General features: G+C 46.4%; 1 protein-coding gene across 1 annotated transcript in view; it reads left to right on the top strand.

The window, feature by feature from the left end:
- LOC149347721 (mannan-binding lectin serine protease 1-like) overlaps positions 1-19,025 on the top strand; it is a 59,038-nt gene extending 40,013 nt beyond the window's left edge. The window contains exons 8-15 of the mRNA XM_089587388.1: positions 2,879-3,028; positions 4,684-4,849; positions 5,745-5,947; positions 8,330-8,629; positions 9,485-9,591; positions 11,518-11,717; positions 12,951-13,218; positions 16,638-19,025. Of these exons, the coding sequence (XP_089443514.1) occupies positions 2,879-3,028; positions 4,684-4,849; positions 5,745-5,947; positions 8,330-8,629; positions 9,485-9,591; positions 11,518-11,717; positions 12,951-13,218; positions 16,638-16,856 (1,613 nt within the window). The 3' untranslated portion in view covers positions 16,857-19,025. The remainder of the gene's footprint in view (positions 1-2,878; positions 3,029-4,683; positions 4,850-5,744; positions 5,948-8,329; positions 8,630-9,484; positions 9,592-11,517; positions 11,718-12,950; positions 13,219-16,637) is intronic.
- The last annotated feature ends 2,484 nt before the right edge of the window (positions 19,026-21,509 follow it).

Here is a 21,509-nt window from a genome sequence, read left to right on the forward strand (position 1 = left end):
GGGCGCCTGTGCGGAGCACTTGCGAACTAATCGTCGACGTTTTGCCGGTGTGTGTCTGTTAAACAGCTGCAAACCAAAACGGGACAGACAAGAGGGGGCACTTGCTAGCAGGAACTTACCAGCAGTAGTGTACAACAACGAACTCGCTCAATGACGAACTCTCCGGACAAGCTTCGATTCCGGTACATGCAGTCATTCTTTGCGTTCATAGAGCTGCATGCAGAAGGTTGAGACTTTGTCAGAAGCATTCAAGCTATTACACTTGCGACTTGAGCTCACTTCCGACTGTGATTCTAGCTCTTGTGGGGTGCTCTTGGAGCTCCAACGCTTCACAAACAATAAGTCGCACAGTGCTCCTCACAGTGTCTGCGGATGCCCGGAACTGCAGGACGACCGTATCAGTTGCCGCGAAGGGCATAGAGATCGTTAATCTGAAACTCCGAACGTAGCCTAGCGGGTGCCGCTGACAGGGACCCCAATCTGTCTTTGCCACTCGGACTCGTTACATAAAGGAAACAAGTTAATTAATAGGCGGGCTGGTTTGAATGTACTCACTAAATAGGTACGGGTAGGCGCGAAATTTCACTAGCACGCAGTCCTAACTTGTAGGAAAGATTTTGCTGAAAGTCGTAGCTATTGTATAGTGATCCGCTCGCATCGTTAGCCGGCAAGCTACACACGTTAAAGCGCGTTAGAGAGGAGGAAGATAAAAAGAAACCATGAAAAACTGAGTGGTTACGAAGGCCGACATGAAGCGAAGTGTGCGGTGCGCTCCTATGGGGCTTCTGAGAGAACATGTTTCCAGAAAACAACGTAGGAACAACGTTTGTACTGCCAATGAATTGTGTGAACTATTGACTGGATTGACTGCCCATTGTGCTGCAAACGATGTTTTATATCAACAGAGCAGTCTCTTCGTCTAGCCAGTCGTTGATTATGTTGTCAAAATAAAAGAACTACACACTAGCCAGGGTGGCTCAGTGGTTATGGCACTCGCTTCTGACCCGAAGGTCGCGGCTTCGATCTCAGCCGCGGCGGTCGAATTTCGATGGAGACGAAATTCTAGAAGCCTGTGTACCGTACGATGTAAGTGCACGTGAAAGAACCCCAGGGGGTCGAAATTTCCTGAGCCCTTCACTACGGCGTCTCTCATAGCCTGAGTCGCTTTGAAACGTTAAACCTCCATAAAAAAAAAAAAACCTACACTCCATGCGCCCCTTCGAATACGCACAACATATGCTTTGATATTTCGCTCGCGTCTGAAAAGATCTTTCTGCTAGGCTGTCCGGGAATTCCCAGGAGTGCGTCGAGATGGACAGAACGCGCAGGAATCAAGCACATCCAGCATATGTGTGTAAGCTAAGCAAAGTGGGCGCGTAGAAAAAAAACAAAACCTCAAGGCGTCTCGAAAACTGCCTGGAACCTGTTGGAAGGGCTCAAATACGCACGTCGATGAGTACGAGCTGCGCATTTACAAAACGGTCCGGGGAAAAAACGGCCGTTGCGTGAGGCGAGCGAGATAACAACGGAGAGAAGCGTTTCCGCGCTTGAGTTGGCCCCGTGCTCTCGCGGCGATGATTGAATATAAAAGATCGGACGAGCCCGAACGGCCATCAAGGAAGAAAAGAAAGCGAACGGCTGCTGCTACTTTTCAAAGGGGAAACATTCGAGGCGCGAGGCTTAATGGAGAGAACCCGAAGGCCCCCCGCTTTTCTCCGTGTCACGAGCGGGGGAAAAATATCTTATATGCCCTTCGCGGTGACCAAAATAAACAAGAAATGCGTATGAAAGGAACAGTGGATCAAATGCAACTGCCATAACTGCAAGGCAAACAAGGCAGTGACTTGTGCGGCAGAAACTGCAGGTGTTGTATATGGCTTCTTGGAAAGTGGGGAGGACGTTAGAAGGCCCCGCAAGTTACGGTAGGAGACGATGAGTGTAGCGCTTAAGAACGCCAAGACACAGTCACGGAGCCGAGCGGGTAAAGTCATGCGGAAAACATACTGAGTGAAATATTATAAAACAAGTTACAGGCATACCGGCGCGAAACGACTGGGTGCAACTGATGCCCAAATTCATTCCCAACGATCCCCAATAGGAATCCCTCAATTCCATCGGGGAGATCTTCCACTTTTTCGTGTGCTATTTCTTCTTCTTCCCATTTAACATGAGTAGCATGTCCTTCTACCTCATGTGGCCCTGTACGCAATGTTCGCTACACGGGCTCATCTGTACTGTATATACACGGTGTACGCTTTAAAAGATGTGGGCTGTCTGTACGGTTATCCTAGTTAGGTGGAACCTGGAATGTTATCCATGTGAGCTCTGCAGTGCAGGTATCACTGTCTTGCCACAAAGTGCGAACAAATAAGTGGGTGAAAATCTGATTCATGTCTGCATTAAAAAATAGCAACGTGCCAGATTTATATTATGGCGGGGGGGGGGGGGGGGGCTGTCGCGCTTTTCACAGAAGACCGAGGTAGAATATATTCTGGTTGACATAAAATATTGACGCGTCAGTATATGCCCCCAGTAAACAGTTCGCTGCAACATTACATCATTACTGGCGTCATCAGCCCGATTGCATCCACAGCAGGACAAAGACGTCTCGTTATGTTTTGCAACTGTCCCTGTCCTGTGCAAGACGCGGGCATGATATTCCTGCAGATGTCCTGATCTCATTTCCCTACCTCACTCCCTGTCGTTTTGATCGCCCGGTCGCATTGACGTAGCCGCGGAATTCACCCTGTTGCCATAATAAATCATTGGTTACCTGTTCGCCACCTTACATGTAATTTCTTTCCATATTTCAGCTAGGATGCTATGGACTTGAGCTTGGTCTTTAATTACGTCATATCTATTCTGGGTTTTCCCTTAGGATGGCGCTCCCTGGGCCGACTGTGCGGCGACAAGGGTGAAATGAAGGAGTTTGTCACATCGGAGAACCGCATGCGGCTCAAGTTCTACAGCGACAACTTCTCCGAGTTCCGAGGATTCTTCGCCAACTTCTACCTTGTTGCTCCGCCCGGTAAGTGTGGATACGAAGTTCGTACTAACGGACTGACGAACCGATAGATATCGTGGAGTCTGCTAAGTCATGGAGGTAAATGACTAGGCATACACAGAAGGTTCGTTTTAAGACATGCACTGGATTTAGCGCCTGTTTTCAGATGAGACTGGCCTGTGGCATTGTTTTTTAGCCCTTTGTTTGCCCTAAGGTGATTACTGGCCAGCAAGCCAAATCCTCGTATATTATGCATGAACTGTAGTCATTTGTATCGATGCATGCCGACAGGATAGGCTGAAAGAACAGCATAAATTCGCTCATTGATAAACTTTTGGTTGCCGACTTCATTACTTACGAATCGAACAGGCTGGTGGATGAAGAGGGCTGGAAAGGTTAGGATTGATTTTAACTGGAGGGAATGAATAGAAGAACGCAAGAATCGAGGAAATTTTAGACGTTAAATATTTATTGAGCTAAGGTTCACTGAAGGATAAATCGATTTAGAAAGCAATCATTACATAAGGTTAGCGAAGTGCAAAATAAGTTCATGACTGACCTGCACCATAGCTCGCGTTTTACTGGATATCGCTAATTGCCAGAGCAACGCTGGCTATAACTAATCGCGACCCGAAATTAGTTACGAAAAATTCGGTCATTATACATCACAGAAATGGGCTGCTCTGTTCTAATTAAGAACAGAATGGTACGACGGCTGATATGGCTTATATGAACTGCGTAAGAAGCAGCTGACAATTGTGTGCACAATCAAAAGGATGTGCATGAAAGTTTATGTTAATAGATGTCACATGGCTTTGCGAAACACCGGTACTTTTCGATACCTTGCTCTTTGTGCAAGCAAACTCGGTATTAGGGGCACATTCAGGGAACATCAGAAATTACGTCGACATGTCCGGACTATCACGTCTGGTCCTTACCTCAAATTCTAGAGTTGTTTATCGCTATAGAACACTTCGCTGTAATTTTTTTGTGGCAGTACTTGTAGCTCGAAATACAGCAACCAGTGATAATTTTTGACAGTAGCAACAAAGGACGCATCTTAATAATTAGTGGAGCGCAATTGGCAGGCAAGTCCTGCTTTCCTGTTTCATTCAAGTTTCTCCCACTGTGTTCATGAGACCCATAAAGCAAGAAAAAAAAAACGCTGTCTTACTGGACTATAGGTACCGTCTGTCAAAAGTCTACAGCCCAAGGGGTCTGCTTCCGAGCCCCGCAGTGCGGCTCCTCTTGCATACTCAGGGACCCTAACTTGAGGTAGGCGGTGTGAACTGAAGTTCTCAACCCTCTCAAGCTTAGGACTGTCAAATGTGCTAAGAGCCCCGCTAAACGGCTTAGAAACAAACCCCTTGGTCTGCATATGTTTGAAAAAGACTGTACTATTAGCAATGAGTGCAACGTGAACAGGAAAACTGAGGTGGCAACATAAAAACACCAACATATCAGCTCCTAGAAAGGAAATGCAAACTAAGTTGATTAACACTTCTGAAGAAGTCTTCGCGCCTTCGGCGTTAAAATAACCTCAGCTAGTATTGAGCTTCTCCTGGATAAGAGATTTTTGCTTTGCTGTTCATTGTTCATTTGTCTTGTTCGCATTTCATTTCTTGCTTATAGTACATGATCGTTTCCCGACTCATGGGGAAAAAACTCGTTTTTCGCAGAAAACAAGCCCGAAGTGGAAGACGCCAAGACCGTGATCTCTCGCAAGAATGCTCTGGTTCCTGCTCGTGAGCTCATCGAAGAGATCTCCCCCGACGAGACGGTGGCGAGCGATGACCAGAGGATTCTCAAGTGTGTCCCCAAGGTTCCGGGGGCCAGCGTCAAGTGGTACGTGTCACTCCTCGAAACAGAGGTTGTACTCCAGTAAATGGCTCTCAGCTAGAGCACAACCAAACTACATAAATCAATCGAGCATACGGTGTGTGTATAACGGATAACATGCCCCCCCCCCCCCCCAACCCAGAAAAAAAAAGTTGCAGGTGCAATGCATACGGTCAAGAAAAAGTGGAATGTGAAAGGAAGCTACGTCGTGCAGGTTATTTAAGTAAAAAAGAAAGCACAGCATGTTTTAACTTGGCGAGTGATACTCCTGAAATCAGTTTATCATACTACTCAGTATGTGGGCTCCCCGGAGGAGCAGGGATTCATATCAATTACTGCGTTTGTCACTTAAACCCAGGCAAAATTTCCAAGCCATACACTTTGTAGGAGTACATTTTTAGTCCGAACTGGCTGACGAAAGCAGTAATGCTGAAAATATTATCAAGTAAATAAAGCTGAGCATAATAGTGAACCAATATCACCCACTTAAAAGAGCAAAGTCGGTTGACTGTGGACAGTTGAGATAAAACCCTTCACTGCTTACTTTTTCCTTGCTTTACCATGACCGAAAAACTCAAAGTAAAGTAACCAGTGATTAGCAGTGCTCTCTCACTGGCCATCATCAAACAGGATGCACGGAGTCAACATAAAGGAATCAGAGTTGAACCTCGTTATAACGAAGTTGAACGGGCCGGCGATTACTTCGTTGTAGCCGTAGGTTCGTTATAGACCGTGTTGATCGAGCTTCCAAGGAATCGCCATTCCTTCTTTATATCCATTATTTCGTTATAAACCGTTTCGTTATAACAGGGTTCGACTGCATTCGCTGATTGATATGCGACAGCACTGCGGTCGGCGCTCGAACTTTTGTCGCTCACTGCTTTCGCAAACGTGTGTGCAGGTTGAAGAACGAGACAGTGCTCAACGGCAGCATGCCCCTCCCGCACCTGTACCTGGTCTCTCCGAGCACGCTGTGGATCCGGCGCATGCATTCCGACCTGGCCGGCAGCTACACGTGCGTGGTGAGCGCCGAGGAGCGGGAGGCCCTGGCCACCACGCTGGTCGTCATGGCCGGAATCAAGCCGCAAAGGAAGTGCAACGTCTGTGAGTACAGCAGTTTACATATCTATGGAAGCTTGGCTGTGTTAGTTCGGCGTTCTAAAGCTGTACCTGCCAAGCGCTTAATGCGTTCATTGTGGGAACGCTTTACCCACCGTGACGGCTGAATGGCTATGACACTCGGCTGCTGAGCACAAAGTCGCGGGGTCGAATCCCAGTAGCGGCGACTGCGTTTCGAAGGGATGAAGTTCAAACTAGCCCGTGGCCTGTATAGTCTCAACGCATGTTAAAGAATGCAGCGTGGTCGAGATTAGTCCGGAGCCTTTACTCTCTCTAGCCCATACCATACCATACCATACCATACCATACCATACCATACCATACCATACCATACCATACCATACCATACCATACCATACCATACCATACCATACCATACCATACCATAGCTGCTAGCCCGAAAGACGCGGGTTCGATCCCGGCCGCGGCGGCAGAATTTCGATGGAGGCGAAATTCTAGAGGCCTGTGTACTGTGCGATGTCAGTGCACGTTAAAGAACCCCAGGTGGTCGAAATTTCCGGAGCCCTTCACTACGGCGTCCCTCATAGCCTGAGTCGCTTTGGGACGTTAAACCCCAATAAACCAAACCAAACCAAACCAAACCAAACCATACAATAACATAACATAACATAACATAACATAACATAACATAACATAACATAACACATCATAACATAACATAACATAACCTACCATGCCATGCCATGCCATACCGTACCGTACCGTACCGTACACCATACCATATGATACTGTACAATGTACCAATGTAACCATATCATACCACCATGAACGTTTCACTCTATTCGATATGCCTCATGCAGCAACGGTAGGGCCATGAAAGCCTGCACGGGCAGAGTTCTGAGGCACGGTGGTCTGAGGCATGGCGGGACTGTGGCTAATGAGCCCTCTTCACTTTCTTTTCCTTTCATCGCTCTACTTCCGGCGTCTGACGGACGTTTCATTTACAGCTCAGTTTCTTCCTCGCTTGACCTTTTTCTCGGAAGGCTAGAGGGTTGTTGGCCTCCCACGGGCCGACACGGGTGTCTGGCTACGCACGGGATTGAAACGCGTAGAAATCGTCACAGCCACCGAGCAGTCTGCGCATAATGTGGCAGAACTGAGTGGTTATACACGCAGACATGCAAAGTCAACGTTGGCTATCTTCATCGCTTGCTTGGTGCTTGGTAAACGCGAATGAGGGGTCTGGAATTTCGTGCCTTGTCGCTCAGATGCCGAGGATCAAAACAAAACGTCTTTTGGTGTGTCGTCGTGTTACTCTTGACTGGCGTCTTTTGCATGTCTCACAGAACGAGAGCCTTCACTGATCCGAGTCGACGCGCTAGCTGTCTAGTCTGCCGAAAACTGTTGGACCTAGAAGCTAAAAAACTTGGGAGCATGTTACAAGAAGTTCTGGTCACAACCGAGTTGCTCCTTAATATGACGTGAGAAGGAACTGAAATAAGGGTTGGCTTTCAACAAGCAAGTACGGATACTGCAATGGCAATGACGCCCTGAAATGACTTCAACACTCCAAAATTTCTATGAATATGCAAAACTATGCATTCGCTTAGCAAAGGAGCCGACATTTCATGCTGACCTGTGATACAAAGCATTAAGACTGCGCTGTCAGGGGAGGAGCGTTACTTTAAGGCCATCGCACATTTGGTACGTATTTCTGTGTGATGTCTACGGAAGACCTGCTGGACGTAGTACAACGGCTGTCTGAACGAAGTCACTAAAACACCGATGCCGCTGTTTTATATGTCTGTTTCGAACTTCGCCGACTACAAAAAGCAACAAGTGGCAGTGTTAAAAACAAGACTAGTCAAACTAGCATGTTCAAAACAGCCGTTGACGGTTAGACGAGAGCTCACCTGACGAGGCAGCAGCACTGCAAAAAAAAAAAAAACAACCTTGAAAAGTGTTTGTGTGCTTAGCACTCAGTAAAAGACGCATCGAAAAATTGAATGGCGCGTGAAGCGTGTTCAGCCGAAGTGTGACGGCAGCACCTCGTGCAGCTTTAGTAGGAAGTCTTCAGAACACAAGATTTTCTCTCGAGCGGTATGATCAGCCACTTACGGTACATCCGAAGCTCTCAAAGCACGTAAGGGGGAAGGCAAGAGCTTTCCTTGCCCTCTGAGGGTTTGAAAATTCTGATGTTGTGTAAATGGCTAAGTACAAGGCTCAAATGGAAACCCTATGGCCTCAAGACTTTCGGCCGTGAGTGTATGTCAGATACCCCTTGTCGTGTTTTAAAGGACAAGAAATAGTGTGGTAATTGAAAGATGAGTTAACTGCTTGGTTGGTTACTACTTCTGAGCTCACAAACGGCTTCTTCATTCCCATCGCTGTCTCGGCGAATGGCAGATTTCCGCAAGGGTCCAAAGGACCAGGAGATCCCGCACGGCGAGACGGCCATCATGCACTGCACGGCACAAGCTCCACAGAGGCCCTCGTCCGACGTCAAGATCAGTTGGCTGCGCAACGGATTGCCGTTCCCGACCAGCAACCGTTACCGCGACTTGGGCAACGGCCTGGTCTACATCAGTGACGCCATGCCCAAGGACTCGGCCGTGTACACGTGTGTGGCCACCGATCGCCGGAACAACTGCACTGTCCAGGAGTCGGCCCTGCTCAGGGTTCTGCCCAGGGTGAACATCGAGGAAAGTGAGTCGTGTATACTTCTATCACTTTACTAGTAGCGGCAGAAAACTTACAGTGAAGGCACCACACGCCACTTTTTCGTCAAACCTATGGATTCATTGTGTTTGAAACTTTGAAACTGACCTTTGTGTACTGGGCCTACTGGAATGTACAGTTTCAGGGCATGCGCAGCTCATGCAGCGTTTTCTATTTCCCTCCAACTCCGTGAGGTCCGTTTTCTGATCTTTTCTACTCTGCGCTCACAAAGAAGCATGCTCCTCGTGCATGAAGGTTGGGCAGAGTTCGGCATTGTATTTGTATTGAAGAAACGAACGACATATTCATCCAAGAGGGGCCAGCATTGTTGTGATTAATTAAAAGGGAAAGGAAAATGGGCACTTATAAGGAAAGCATCGAAAGTGACAAAAAGCGGCAAAAATAGCAAGAATGACCTCTAACCCTTGCGCTACAGAAAACGCAGTGAGCTTCGTGAAGTCTGTTGGCAGCAGTTATGGGTGCGGTACCGTAATGCCACCCCCTCTTCCCATTCTGCTAGGTGCTTTTGGATGGCTCAATAATTTTAGGGAGCAAGTCGAAAGGTTCTCGTGCCTGTTCGTTTCGCAGTAGGTATTACCTACAGATGTTATATAAGTGCCGATCACCTTACATGGAGCAGCTGCCGATCAATATTTTTCGTTGCCTTCGGGTTCTTCAAGAAAAAGTTGCGAATCGGGATGTTTTCGATGCCTTGTGCTTGCATACGCATGTTGTGACGCTTTGTAAACAAGCATTATCATGACTCACAAGGGATCTTCTTTGTACAAATGACATTGGCAGTCTGGTAACAAAAATAAGAGCAAACCTCTTGTGTCGTTTCAGTCTGCGGCATTCCTTTCGTGGCCCAGCCTAACATGAGCAAGCCACACGTTGAGCACGGCAAGATCGTCGGCGGAATGGACACTATCAAGGGTGCCTACCCATGGCAGGTGAGTCGGGGGAGCACCTTAAGTTAACGCTAAGGACAAGTAGAATTTGGTCTGCGTCAATAGAGTACCGCGTTCTAATCACAAAAATACCACCCGCGCCGAAGACAAAGCTTCCATAAGCTAGGAAAGACCAGAAAACGAAATACAGGTGTCGCCATCACTGGCCGATTTCGCAAGTAAACTGCATGCGTCAGCACCGATTTTCGGGCGCGAATCCCAGAGGCTGCGCTACACTGCTATTCAATTCAAATCGGTGGCAACCCTTGCTTTATCGGTAATGACGCCAGTAGTTTGAATCAACTGGCGGGGAGAATATTAAATCCAATTTTCTCTCTAATAAATGGATGTTTTGAAGCCGGACAAACGTCAATACAGCCAGAAAGAACCAGAGGACCAATTCATGATGAGAACACTAGTTGGATAAAGTTGGCCTCAGTGTCCCCTCAAGGCGACAGCTGTTGTGAACGCAGTCGCTATTGTAATGGGTCGCACTAGAAAATCCCTTCCCTCACTTGCTGCTCGACAAAGCAATGTTAGTTGATGGCCAGTAGCGGAGACCTTTGTCCTGATGTAGATGTAGCTAGGTTCCTGCTGATGATGCACAAAGAAGGTGTTTCAGTTAAATCAGCTGCGATATCAAACAATTACCGGTGATGCACCATGTGTTCTGTCGAATCTCTGAATAGTGGTAAACTGCGATCGCAATAACTGCGATAGCTCGGCTGAAACTTAGTTCACCGCTGTGTGCTTTTTGAGCATAAAAGAGGTAGACGACACAAAAATGTTTAACTTCTGATCCATAATATATAAATAACAATTTGATGGCTGTCAGGCTGTCTGCAAACAGAAGATGGCTCTGGTTTAAACTGACAAGCTGTATATGTGGGCGGTAGAGTGATGAAAAGTTTTGCTTTATGTCGTCACAGGTAGAATTATCACCTTAGACTATACTGACTCCTATAATCTAATCAGGTGCAGTTGAAGTATACTTAGGTGTGTTTACTTCAAGCTTTGCTTTTTTTTGCAGGCGCTAGTTTGTACATAAAACGTCATCACGAGTAAACAAATCGCTTGTAAATAGTTTGCAGCCATATAAGTCGAATGGCCTGCTGATGGAAGGTGAGCAGAGGGAGGACAGTTAGATGTCGCACCCTCACAGGAGGTGCTCGGTCAGTCTAAGAAGGACGTCATGCTTCTTCGACTTGTGGCGTGTCGGTGATTCAGGCTCGGCGGACTTGGGTCAAGTTCAGCGAAGGCTAGTTTGCGCAGGCCTTTGGTTCGTCGGTAGGCTCGCTGCTGCCCGAGGGGCTGTATCCGTCTCCAACGACTGTCCAGGAACATATCTTCTCTGTTCGCAATAAGCAACATTAAGGCTTGGAATTTTAAGGCGAAAGCCTTTAATGGCTCATACTGTCGTCCGTTAACCGAGCGTGTCACACGCGTTTAACTGGGGAACTGGAAAAGATAGAAGAAAACCAATGGTTGCTTCAGGTAGAGCAGGCAACAATGAACCTAGAAGCCAAGTTTGATGACTGTTGATTAATTAGTTAATTAATTATAGGTAAAATGCCGAAATTGCGTCGAAATACCGCGGACGTCGATATAGCCACGGGAATGGTGTGACGTCACATCCACCGGAAGTCGTCACGGCATAGTGAAAATTGTCACAGAATGGTGGGGAAAATGTCATTTTTGTCAAATTAGATGGAAAAATGTGTAATTAAGCGTAATTAACAGTTAAGATCCCCGAAAGATGTATAATTTAGGTATCGATATAGCCACGGGAATGGTGTGACGTCACATCCACCGGAAGTCGTCACGGCATAGTGTCCTCGGCTTTCGCCTCTGAACACTTTAGTTGGCAAAGTGTCCTCGCAATTTTTTTCAAAACGCTTCTGCCACTGACGTGCGTCTATTTGCCCGCAGGTAATGTTCTGGACGGAGCTTCGCAAGGCATTCTGCGGCGGAAGCCTGGTGAACGACCAGTGGGTTCTCACGGCGTCCCACTGCTTCAAACGAGACGAGATCCGCATAGACGAAGTGGAGGTGCGGCTGGGAAAGTACGACCAGACCATCGTAGAGCCGCAGCAGGTGGTCACCAAGATCGCCGACGTCCACTTTCACCCGTAAGTGGATGCAAACTTGGAGAACGTTATAACGCAACAAGTGTACAAAAATTTTAACCAAAGTTATATCGAAAAGGCGGAGAAGGTGGGAAAACGGCAGGTCTGGGCTGAATGTATCCGATGAGGACATTCAGGACTGAGAAATGAGAAAGGGTAATCGTATTTATCATTAGTTTATGTTTGTGTGCTTCAGTACATTGAAGGGCCCACGCAGGAGCAGTGTTTACTTAGAACTTCGCGATTGCAGTGATTGAATAAAACTAGGGAAGCAGCATTTCCACAGATTGCACTTTTAGGTTGCTGGGGATTGTGATCATGGGGTAAATAGTTCAAATGACTTTATTTTGAGAAAGAGAAGAGAAGAACAAGTGCTAGGACAAAAAAAGGCAATGCATATTGTACACCATGGCGCTTTGAAAACTTTGCTGTACGAAATCCAAAGTGTGAACAAACACTGAACACTGTTTCGTGAACAGAATGGTAACGTAAACTATTTAATGAATTGTGCTGTATGTTTTGTCACATACTGAATAGTTTGGGCGCTGAAAGTTATGTACTTCCTTCCCCAATCTGTCTTGGTGGCTACCCTCACTAATTTTTTATGTTTCGGAACAGTATAGCCTGCAGGAGTAGCCACGGCCTCTCAGAATGCTTACTCGGACGCTGCAGCCAGATAACAAAGGGCATACCTGATGGACCATGAACCAATGGTGACTGTTCCGGAGGGAGAATCAGTGTACTCTTTGCAATGCATGCTAAGTAGACTTCTTGAAAAATCAAGTGCTTGTTTTTTTTTGCTAATATGGAACAATGCAGCAGAAACAATTTTAAGTTTTGAATGCTAACTAGACGTTTTATCCACAATAAATTGGATAGTAGAGTGCAGTTAGAGATCAGAATACCTGACTTCCCTTACAAACATTTTATAGGCAATCTATAGACTGTCCATAGACTTCTGTCCATAATGGCTGTAGACTCTCTATAGGCAAATCGTAGCGAACAGTCTGTAGGAAATGCGAATGCTGTCGGCAGTCTGTGGGCAATCTATAGATTTATGACCATACACTTTTAGCAGACTTTTGTCTATAGACTATCAATAGACCAAAAGAAATATCTATAGGAAGCCAGTAGAGTCTGTAAGAAGTCTATAGACTGTCTTTACTCTATTTTTATCAGGGTCTTTGCAAACAATTCTTGTTGAGCCTGATATAACTGACAACTGGTGGCTCGCAGGAACTTCAACGTGAACACGTTCGACAACGACATCGCACTGGTGCAACTGGCGGACCGCGTTACGTTCACGGACTACATACTTCCCGTGTGCTTGGGCGAAAGTGCAACCATCGAGCGCGAATACTTCAGCTCGGGCGACGTGCAGCTCGGCACAGTCACCGGATGGGGACAGCTCACCGAGAGCGTCAACACGCTGCCCAGGTTCCTGCAGGAGATCCGGCTGCCCATCATCGACCACAGAACCTGCCAGGCGTCCACGCAATACCCGGTATGCTCACTCGATTGCCCATAAACATATCCAACAATTCTGGACAAAAGCGTTTTTGAACGGGAAACAGTTTATGAGCGCAGTTTTTGTTGCGTAAGCAACACTACGCCAGCCAGCTCGGCTCGTCGCGTGGTCGCACTTCAGCCGTGTGCCGTGGCCCACAAACGACCTTGAGCCGCCGTTGCCTGGCAACGCCGCAGCCGCGCTACAACAGATGGCGCCGCCATCGACGCCGCTGCCGTCGCCGCTCGCTCCACCAGATGTGCTCCGCGGGGGTAGAGGGAGAGGAGGTGTCGCCTCGCGGGAAGTATATATATATATGCGCTCCGTCTCAGTGGATTCTAGTTGTTATAGAGAGAGCGAAAGAGAGGCAACAACGAAAGAATGAAGCGAGGAAGAAACAACGCGCTCAATTGCTTTCGCAGTTCAACTAGGGTTAACCACAGCTAAACCACAGCCAGTTTTTTCATATATCGTAAGATTTCACTATAACAATCAATATGTTCGCAGATCTCCCATCGGCAGGCTAGCAAATTTTTGCTATGAACGTTTTTGCGATCCTGAAAAGCGTTCCCAATTGGTTTTGTGTGGCAGTGTTAAATGCCTGATGCGAAAAATGGAAAACTTCAAAAGAAAGATTTCGCTACGCATCGGAAGAGTGGACCATTACCTTCAAGATTTCAGTTACAGTATACTTTATAATTTTCCAATATTCAAAACTTTGGTCCACACCCAGAAATTGTGGACAAAAGCATTTTTAGGCTGGAAACCTTTTATGAGCGCAATTTTTTCATATATTGCAAGATTTCGATATAACATTCATATATTCGCAGATCTCCCGACGGCAGCTTACATTTTGTTTGCTATTAAGTTTTGGTATTGCCAAAAACGCTCCGCATTGGTTTTTTCATGGCAGTCTGTAACTGCTCGATGCGAACGATAGAAAAGCTTTAAAAGAAAGATTTTTCTGCCTATGAGAAGAATGAACCATGATCTTCAATATTTCCATAATAGAACCTTAATATTTTCAAATACTCAAAATTTTTGTCTAAGAATGTTGGACGTTAGTTACCTTTGGCCCACACGAAAAAGTTCGGATGATTACCATACTGCACTCATCGTGCATTACGATTAGACTCAAGAGTATGAGAAAACCTGTGCCGGAAGATAACCTCCCACAGAGGACAAAGGCTGTAAGGACATCTGGTGAGTCAAATCTCATCAACGTAGTTTTGTGGGTGAAAAAAATGAGAAAAAGCTTGAGAACGCCGTTAATCGGCCAGATTACGTAAATGGCCAAAGTGACCCAACTCGCCCGTGGTCTCAGGGACTACTACGGAGGTCATCTGGAATGTTTCTTTTGATAATTATTGGAATGGTTAATTGCTATGGCACATCATTGAATGCCAATAAGCGAAGCTGGTCTGTATACGAAGAGTATGAATGGCTGAGAGGATTAGGTGTTGACATACGAGGTACAACCGCCAGATTTTTGTGTAGTGCTGGAAATGCACGACATGTCATTCCTGCCATTAGAGAAAGTCGATCTAAGCACATGGACAACTTAGGTAAAATAAGTAACGCCTGGTACTTCGTGTCTTAACCTGGGGGCTGAATGAATGCATACTAATACTGGAATGTGATCGAAAATGTTGCCAACTGCTGCCGTTGGCCTATCCGCTACATCGCATTGTTAAGGGATGGATGAAAAGTGTCTTACAATGCACCACAATAATGAGATGCTAAATTTGGCTGATTGGCGGACGACGAAAAAAGTGAAACAAGGCGGAGACAGCACAGACTTATGATAAATGAGGTATACAGAGGCGTCAACTATGACATATCTTTGTTCCTCTTTTAAGATTTAAGCGACAGGATGGCACAAAAGTAAAAAAAAATAATCAAACCCATAGCTTAAAGTGCGTGTCCTAGGGAGGAGGACACTAATGTAGATGAGTTGTTCTGTATGAAAAAGGTGCACAGATTAAAAATACTATGTATTTCTCACCTTTTATCATTATATTTTACAACAGGGCCTCACTGCATTCAAACCGTCGATCTTAGTCGAATTTCCTGGAGTGAATTTCCAAAGGCGGTCGTGCCTTTCTTTGACAGAGTAAGCATGGCCGCTTCAGCGTTCATAAAGGCGTCTGCCATTCTGGCCAAGAAACCAATTTCCAAAAGTGAGAGGGATGCCATAAACAATGTTGCTGCAATAATCAGCGTATTTTCGGGGCTGCTTGTTGTCTTAAGGTTTCGCAGAAGGTGGTGAATACAGGGCATAGCAGCAGGCCTTTGTTTTACCAGTCTAGGATTTTGATGATGATGATGTAGTCAGGCTGGTGATGATGATGATGTTTCTGATATCAGAAACTGGCGACTTATTGGCGTTGACAAGTGCATTAGCTGGGAAGCCAGCATTTTTTAGCCTCGTTAATTGAGAACTTTACCTTCTTTGGACATCAATGTCATGCGATTTGATAAAGAAAGCCTTTAGGCATGATTTTGTGGCACGTTTGTGAGATATATAAGCAAAAAAAAAAGAACAAGAGTCTTAAGCTCGCGGATACCCATTGATCAGAGTAATTTCTAGCGCTTCTTTCCTGGCTATCTTATAGACATGGACAAGGGAGACTTTTTTGCTGCTCACTTTAGTGTTCTCAGCCAGCATAAAATTTCCTGCACTTAAGCGCCAACCACCTTAGGTCGTTGCTAGAACAAGTGTGTACTGATGTCACAAATAGACCATAAATTGTTAGAGCCCAAATCCTCTTTGCGTGTACTAAGGTGAGCAACTGGGCGAGCTGTATCACACAGTCTTAGACAAAAGTCTGCGGGACTCAGATCCGCGGAAGATAATTTATTGCTGTGTTCCCTTGCTAGCCACTAAGTCTGTATTTGTTCCAGTACATGGAGAACGCATATCCTCTTATGCCTCTATGGTTTTTGATTAACCTGCTTAGCACTCTCACCTAAAAATAATTCTTTCTTCTCGCAAACCCGCATCCCTTAAACTTTTGTACAGAAGAACGGAGAAGACCGAAAAAAGGAAGACATGAATGACAGAAGAAGGGAGACAGGAACAAAACTAGCGCTCACTACAGGCTGCATTCTTTATGGCTGAGATCGGATATAGAGGATTCGGATAGAGAGATTTTTGGAATATATAGGTTTTTTGGGTTGGGCCCTAGTGCCCTGTATCACGCTGTGTGTTGATTCCTCTGTCGGTTTACTGTCTTCTTCCTGACCTTCGGTGCCAACAAGAAAGAATGGTATCGGTACTTGGTGATTATGTTGTCCGTCCCACCCTGCTTCTGTTGTCACGTGCTCATGCCGTTCCACTACTTGTATCTTCAGTACACGTGTTCTTTCCTGCAAAAGTTTTACTTAAAGCGTTCCTGTCTTACCTCTTGCTTCAGGTGACGAGGAACATGTTCTGCGCGGGATACAAGCAGGAGATAGTGGGTGACGCTTGCAAGGGCGACAGCGGCGGTCCTTTCGTCGTCCAACGGAAGAGCCGCTGGTACCTCATCGGCATTGTGAGCTGGGGTGTCGGATGCGGACGCAAGGACCACTATGGCTACTATGCCAAGGTCAGCAACTACCACAGCTGGATCAAGGAGAAGATCCTCTACTAGTGGCGTGCATCCTCCACCCACTCCTCCCTCTTTTCGGAAGAAAGAGGCGGGCTCAGGACTTATTCTCGACGTGTGGCAAGCGTTGTTGTTTGACGCGCGAACCCAACGACGTCGCTGCTACCGGCACGAACTGCACGTGTTGTGAGTCAACGTTGAGGCCGCACCGATTTTTGCGACCTTTCCAGGGACATCTCGATTTTGAGCGAAGCACTTGCGTCCGTAGCGCTTAGTAGACGGACCTAAGATGGAGGTCTTTTGAACGACCACTGGAGTGAATGGTGCAGATGGTGGTCTATCTAAGCTCAATGGCGAATGTAGGCGCTTCGATAGATGAAGTGGAGTCAGAAGCAGATGGAAAGAGCGGACCGATGCCAAAGAGTCGAAAACGGCCTAATGGAAGAATACGGATATATAGGTGCAGTAAAAGAAATGAAAGCGATAGAGTTGCAAACAGTTAAATGCAAACAATACATTGCTGTTTTACTCTGAAGGTTGAGCTAAGGGGTTTGAATACGTTTGACAGGAAAGGAAAGATGAAGGATTCGAAGATAGGGCATCGGGGCCTTGGGATGACGGGATGACGAGTTCCTTTGGTTGAGGAGGCCTGGAAAACTCATTTTCTTACTGATGCAGGGCATTGGTGAAACTTTTTCAGTGAGCTGTAGTCATCCAGGCTTTATAATAACGCTGTCATAATCTTTGCGTTTTGTTGACTTAAACGCCTAATGATCAGCATGGCAGCTACGTGGAGACAATGGGACAGGCAATGGAACGAATGCTTAGGAGCGACGTAATTGGAGATACTACAAGAGTGGAGATATGGAGCGTGGGCCTGCTAACACTAATCGTTCAACTTAGCCGTAGTAGGAACATGCAAATAAGAGTCATGTGACTCCCGTGCATTTGAACAGCCATCGTCTTAGCTGAGGACATTACTTCATTTCTATGCAACTAAATATTTTTTAGTGATGGCAGGCGAAGTTGGCTTTCCGTTATCCCTGCCGTTTAGATACAGGGACAACTTCAGAGCCATGCCGTACTTTTTAGATGCGCAGACTTCTTCATATCCAGTCCAGGTATGACCTCATTGATATGTTCATGCTGCTTCGGTCTATATTCAGAAAAGCATCATGTCAGTATCTTTAGATATTGCCGTGCGTATTGATTACTCTCTGATAAAAGGCGGCGAAGGTACTTAGTGGGTCCTTGCTAGAGACTGCTCTTATATCGCTCCGCTGGAACGGAGGCGCTGTGATCATTCCTGTACTTTCCGAAATGACGGATCTATGAAAGCTCAACACGGACAGCGAGTACGAAGCTAAGCCATAGCCATGCCCGTTGAAACGCTTTCCTACAACTATCACTCATACGAGCATTTATCCATAGGGTTCGCTGCGTACGTTCGGGCATTCAGCGCACGTTCAGTGCATGCAGTGACCTCGTACTTAATTGTTACATAGCTATACATAGCCTTTTACACCGATGTGGCCGCTGCCATCGCGACCCTGCAGAGACAAGTGCAGCGGCTCTCGGCTATGCAAGTTCCAGACTGCAAGGCTGAAAACCGTCCGAATATTTCAATGCAGCAGCGGCAAATTCACTACTCACTACTCTGAGAAACAATCAAGAAATCCATCATTCCACATCCTGACCTGTAGGCGCTTTGAGCCATCTGCTCAATATTTCCTTGTTATTAATACCAGGCTGAAGAGTCATGCATAATTGGTAGGAATGATGCTGCCGGAAAAATGTTTATTTATTTTTTGTTGTAGTGAGGTGAGGGGTGTGGTTTTCTTCGTACGCCACCTTATAACTTCACAGCTCCATTGAAGTGGGGGAGAAAACGGGATGATACACACATTGATCTGGACGAAGGTGGTGTCGTCCATGACGTAATGTTCGACGTGTGAGCGCGGGTGCTTTCTTATACTGCTCGCAGAAGCGGGGACTTTCCAGCGAACGCTGTAGTCAGTATTTATAGTGTGTAGGAAGCTTCACAGTATTTGAACTTCCTGCATTCCATCGCGTATTTTTTTACATGTATACACACGCAGTTTTTTTTTTCATTCCACGCGTTCCAATTGTGACAGCTGTGAGAATACCCCGTGGTTCCTGCGCCCGTGTTTGTCATATGCCATAAAATAAAGTTCCATTATTTTTTATTCGTGTTATTTGTCTCTGTATAATTTTTATGTGGGTCTTATTAGAAACCAGACGTTAGTTGCTATTTTTTTTCTCTCTTCACATAGCGTTGAACACGACTTCCAGTATTAAAACATTTTGCAAAAGGCATCTACGCCCACTGTAGGGCAAAGGCCTCTGCCATGTCTCTCCCACTAGACCTGTCCTGTGGCAGCTGTGGCCGCCGTATCCCCGGAAACTTCTTAATATCATCCACCCACCTAACTTTCTGCCTCCCCCTGCTGCGCTTGACTTCTCTTGGAATCCACTCCGTTACCCTTAACGACCAGCGGTTATCTTGCCTTCGCATTACATGCCCTGCCCAAGCCCATTTCTTCCTCTTGATTTCGACTAAGGCCGCAAGTATACAAACAGAACTTGCAAACCTCATTACCAGATCGAGTAAGCCATCAAAGACTCATAGTTAATATGCCGAGCGAAAGAGCCCTTTGCAGTCACCTTCCCGCCCCCCTTCCTTTCACTATTTATCGCGGCAGTTCGAGAACATATAACGGAGTACTCAAGAGTCCTATTATAACGTATATGCCAGTGTCTAGATCGCCTTCCGCGTTGGTCGTGGTAGTCCTCTCGAGGATATCGATGCAACCTCTGCTACATAAGTCTGCCAGGGCACGCGCCAAACTTTATACCCCATTAGAGGAAGTCATACATTTGGTGTCTGACGGGCAGACCTCGTGCTAGCTTGCATATTTTATCGCCTGTTATTGTTCTGCACAATATTCAGTTCCAACAGATCACTCGAGAAAAGTGTTGTCCTGAAGCGTCCCATGCCGACCAATGTGAACAGGAAGCTGTTGGTAACAAAGAAATGCTGTGGGGCCATCTCTCGGCAGCGCCCGCGACATTCTAGAAGTAAGAATGTAGGATCATGTGTGTCGCTACTTTGCTCAGCGATGCGTCTCAAGTCATTTAATTTTCGCGTTTATGATGCTGTGGTAGTGTTTACACTCCATGGACTTGGGCAGGGCATGTAAAGCGAAGGCGAGATAACCGCTGGTCCTTAAGGGTAACGGTGTCGGTTCCAAGAGAAGGCAAGCGTAGCAGGGGGCGGCAGAAAGTTAGGTGGGCGGATGAGGTTAAGAAGTTTGCGGAGATACGGTGGCCGCAGCTGACAAAGAAATGAGTTAAATTGGAGAGACATGGGAGAGGCCTTTGCCCTGGGATGGGCGCAGTCAGGCTGATGATGATATAGAACAGGATGTCGGCTTAGCTTTGCATACGATCAGGCATGGAAAAGTTGGGCGAGGACACAAATACAAGACAGGACGCGAGACGAGAAAGGCATTTGAGGCACTAGATTGACTCACTCGGCAACAGAGCGCCTAAACGAGTGAACGTGCTCTCGCTGTATAACACGGGGAGTTTTGTCCTCCAGCACCACTGGTGTAGCGACCAAAATTCCTAGCCGTCATTCCTAGACGACATGGTCAACACTAAGGTTGCTATGTCACCTGTCAGATGGTAATGGTTGCTGGGTCACTCAATCCTATGACAATATAATTTCTACGGGGCACGTACGGTGCTGCGCAGAACTCAGAGCAATACAAATCGAATGCGGACAGGTAAGATTACGTTATTGACGGTGAATGGGACGCCATTTGAGTAGTCCCTTAAACTATTTTACAGCTGGTCGAATGTTTAGGGGAATCCCCCAAGGTGGAGTAGATTTGTAATAAGAGAGTAATTGCTCATTAGCATCCACCCAAGCGCAGCCATACGGCTACAAATGAAAGCTATACAGCTTCCACAGAAACTTCGTAGTTCAAGAAAAAATTCGTCCTGGTCCGCGGTTCCAACCCAGAACCACTGCTTCACCGAAACAGCCGCTCTACCAACTGATCTAACCAAGACGGCTAGCATATTGTATGGCGAGAGCGAATTGGTCAATAACTCGAAGTGGGAACAGTACTGGTCAAATCCTTAGAGAAAACCCTCAAGGTGTAGATTAGTAATAGGGGAGTAATTACTCACTGGCATCCACCCAAGCGAGCAGGGAAGTGGGGAAGATGGGGAACAAATTTTAAATTCTTAAACACTTAGGGGCGTGTTTGAGGCAGCTGTTTTGGCGTTGGCTGCTACTTACCTAAATTTTTAGCGCCAACTCCAAGAAAACAAAATCTGGCTTCCTGAATTGTTTGCTGCGCTCACTACAGTGCGCAGCTCGCTTTTTTGCGCATTGTCATTCCAAGAAAGCATGCATCTCGCAACTTCTTATCATTCGGATTGGTCAAATGTTTACGGTACCAATAACGTTCCCACTTCGATTTATTGATCAATTCGCTCTCGCCCTACCATAAGCTTTCCGTCCCGGTTAGCTTAATTGGTAGAGCGACTGCTCCGGTGTAGCGGTAGTCCCGGGTTCGAGCCCCGGACCAGGACGAATTTTTCTTTAACTGCGAAGTTAATGTCACTAAAGTATGATGAGATCCTCAGCCGGCAGGTTCAACAGGA

This window comes from Amblyomma mixtum, chromosome 4 (assembly GCF_055824585.1).
Source record: "Amblyomma mixtum isolate Tamu chromosome 4, ASM5582458v1, whole genome shotgun sequence".
NCBI classification, from domain to species: Eukaryota; Metazoa; Arthropoda; class Arachnida; order Ixodida; family Ixodidae; genus Amblyomma; species Amblyomma mixtum.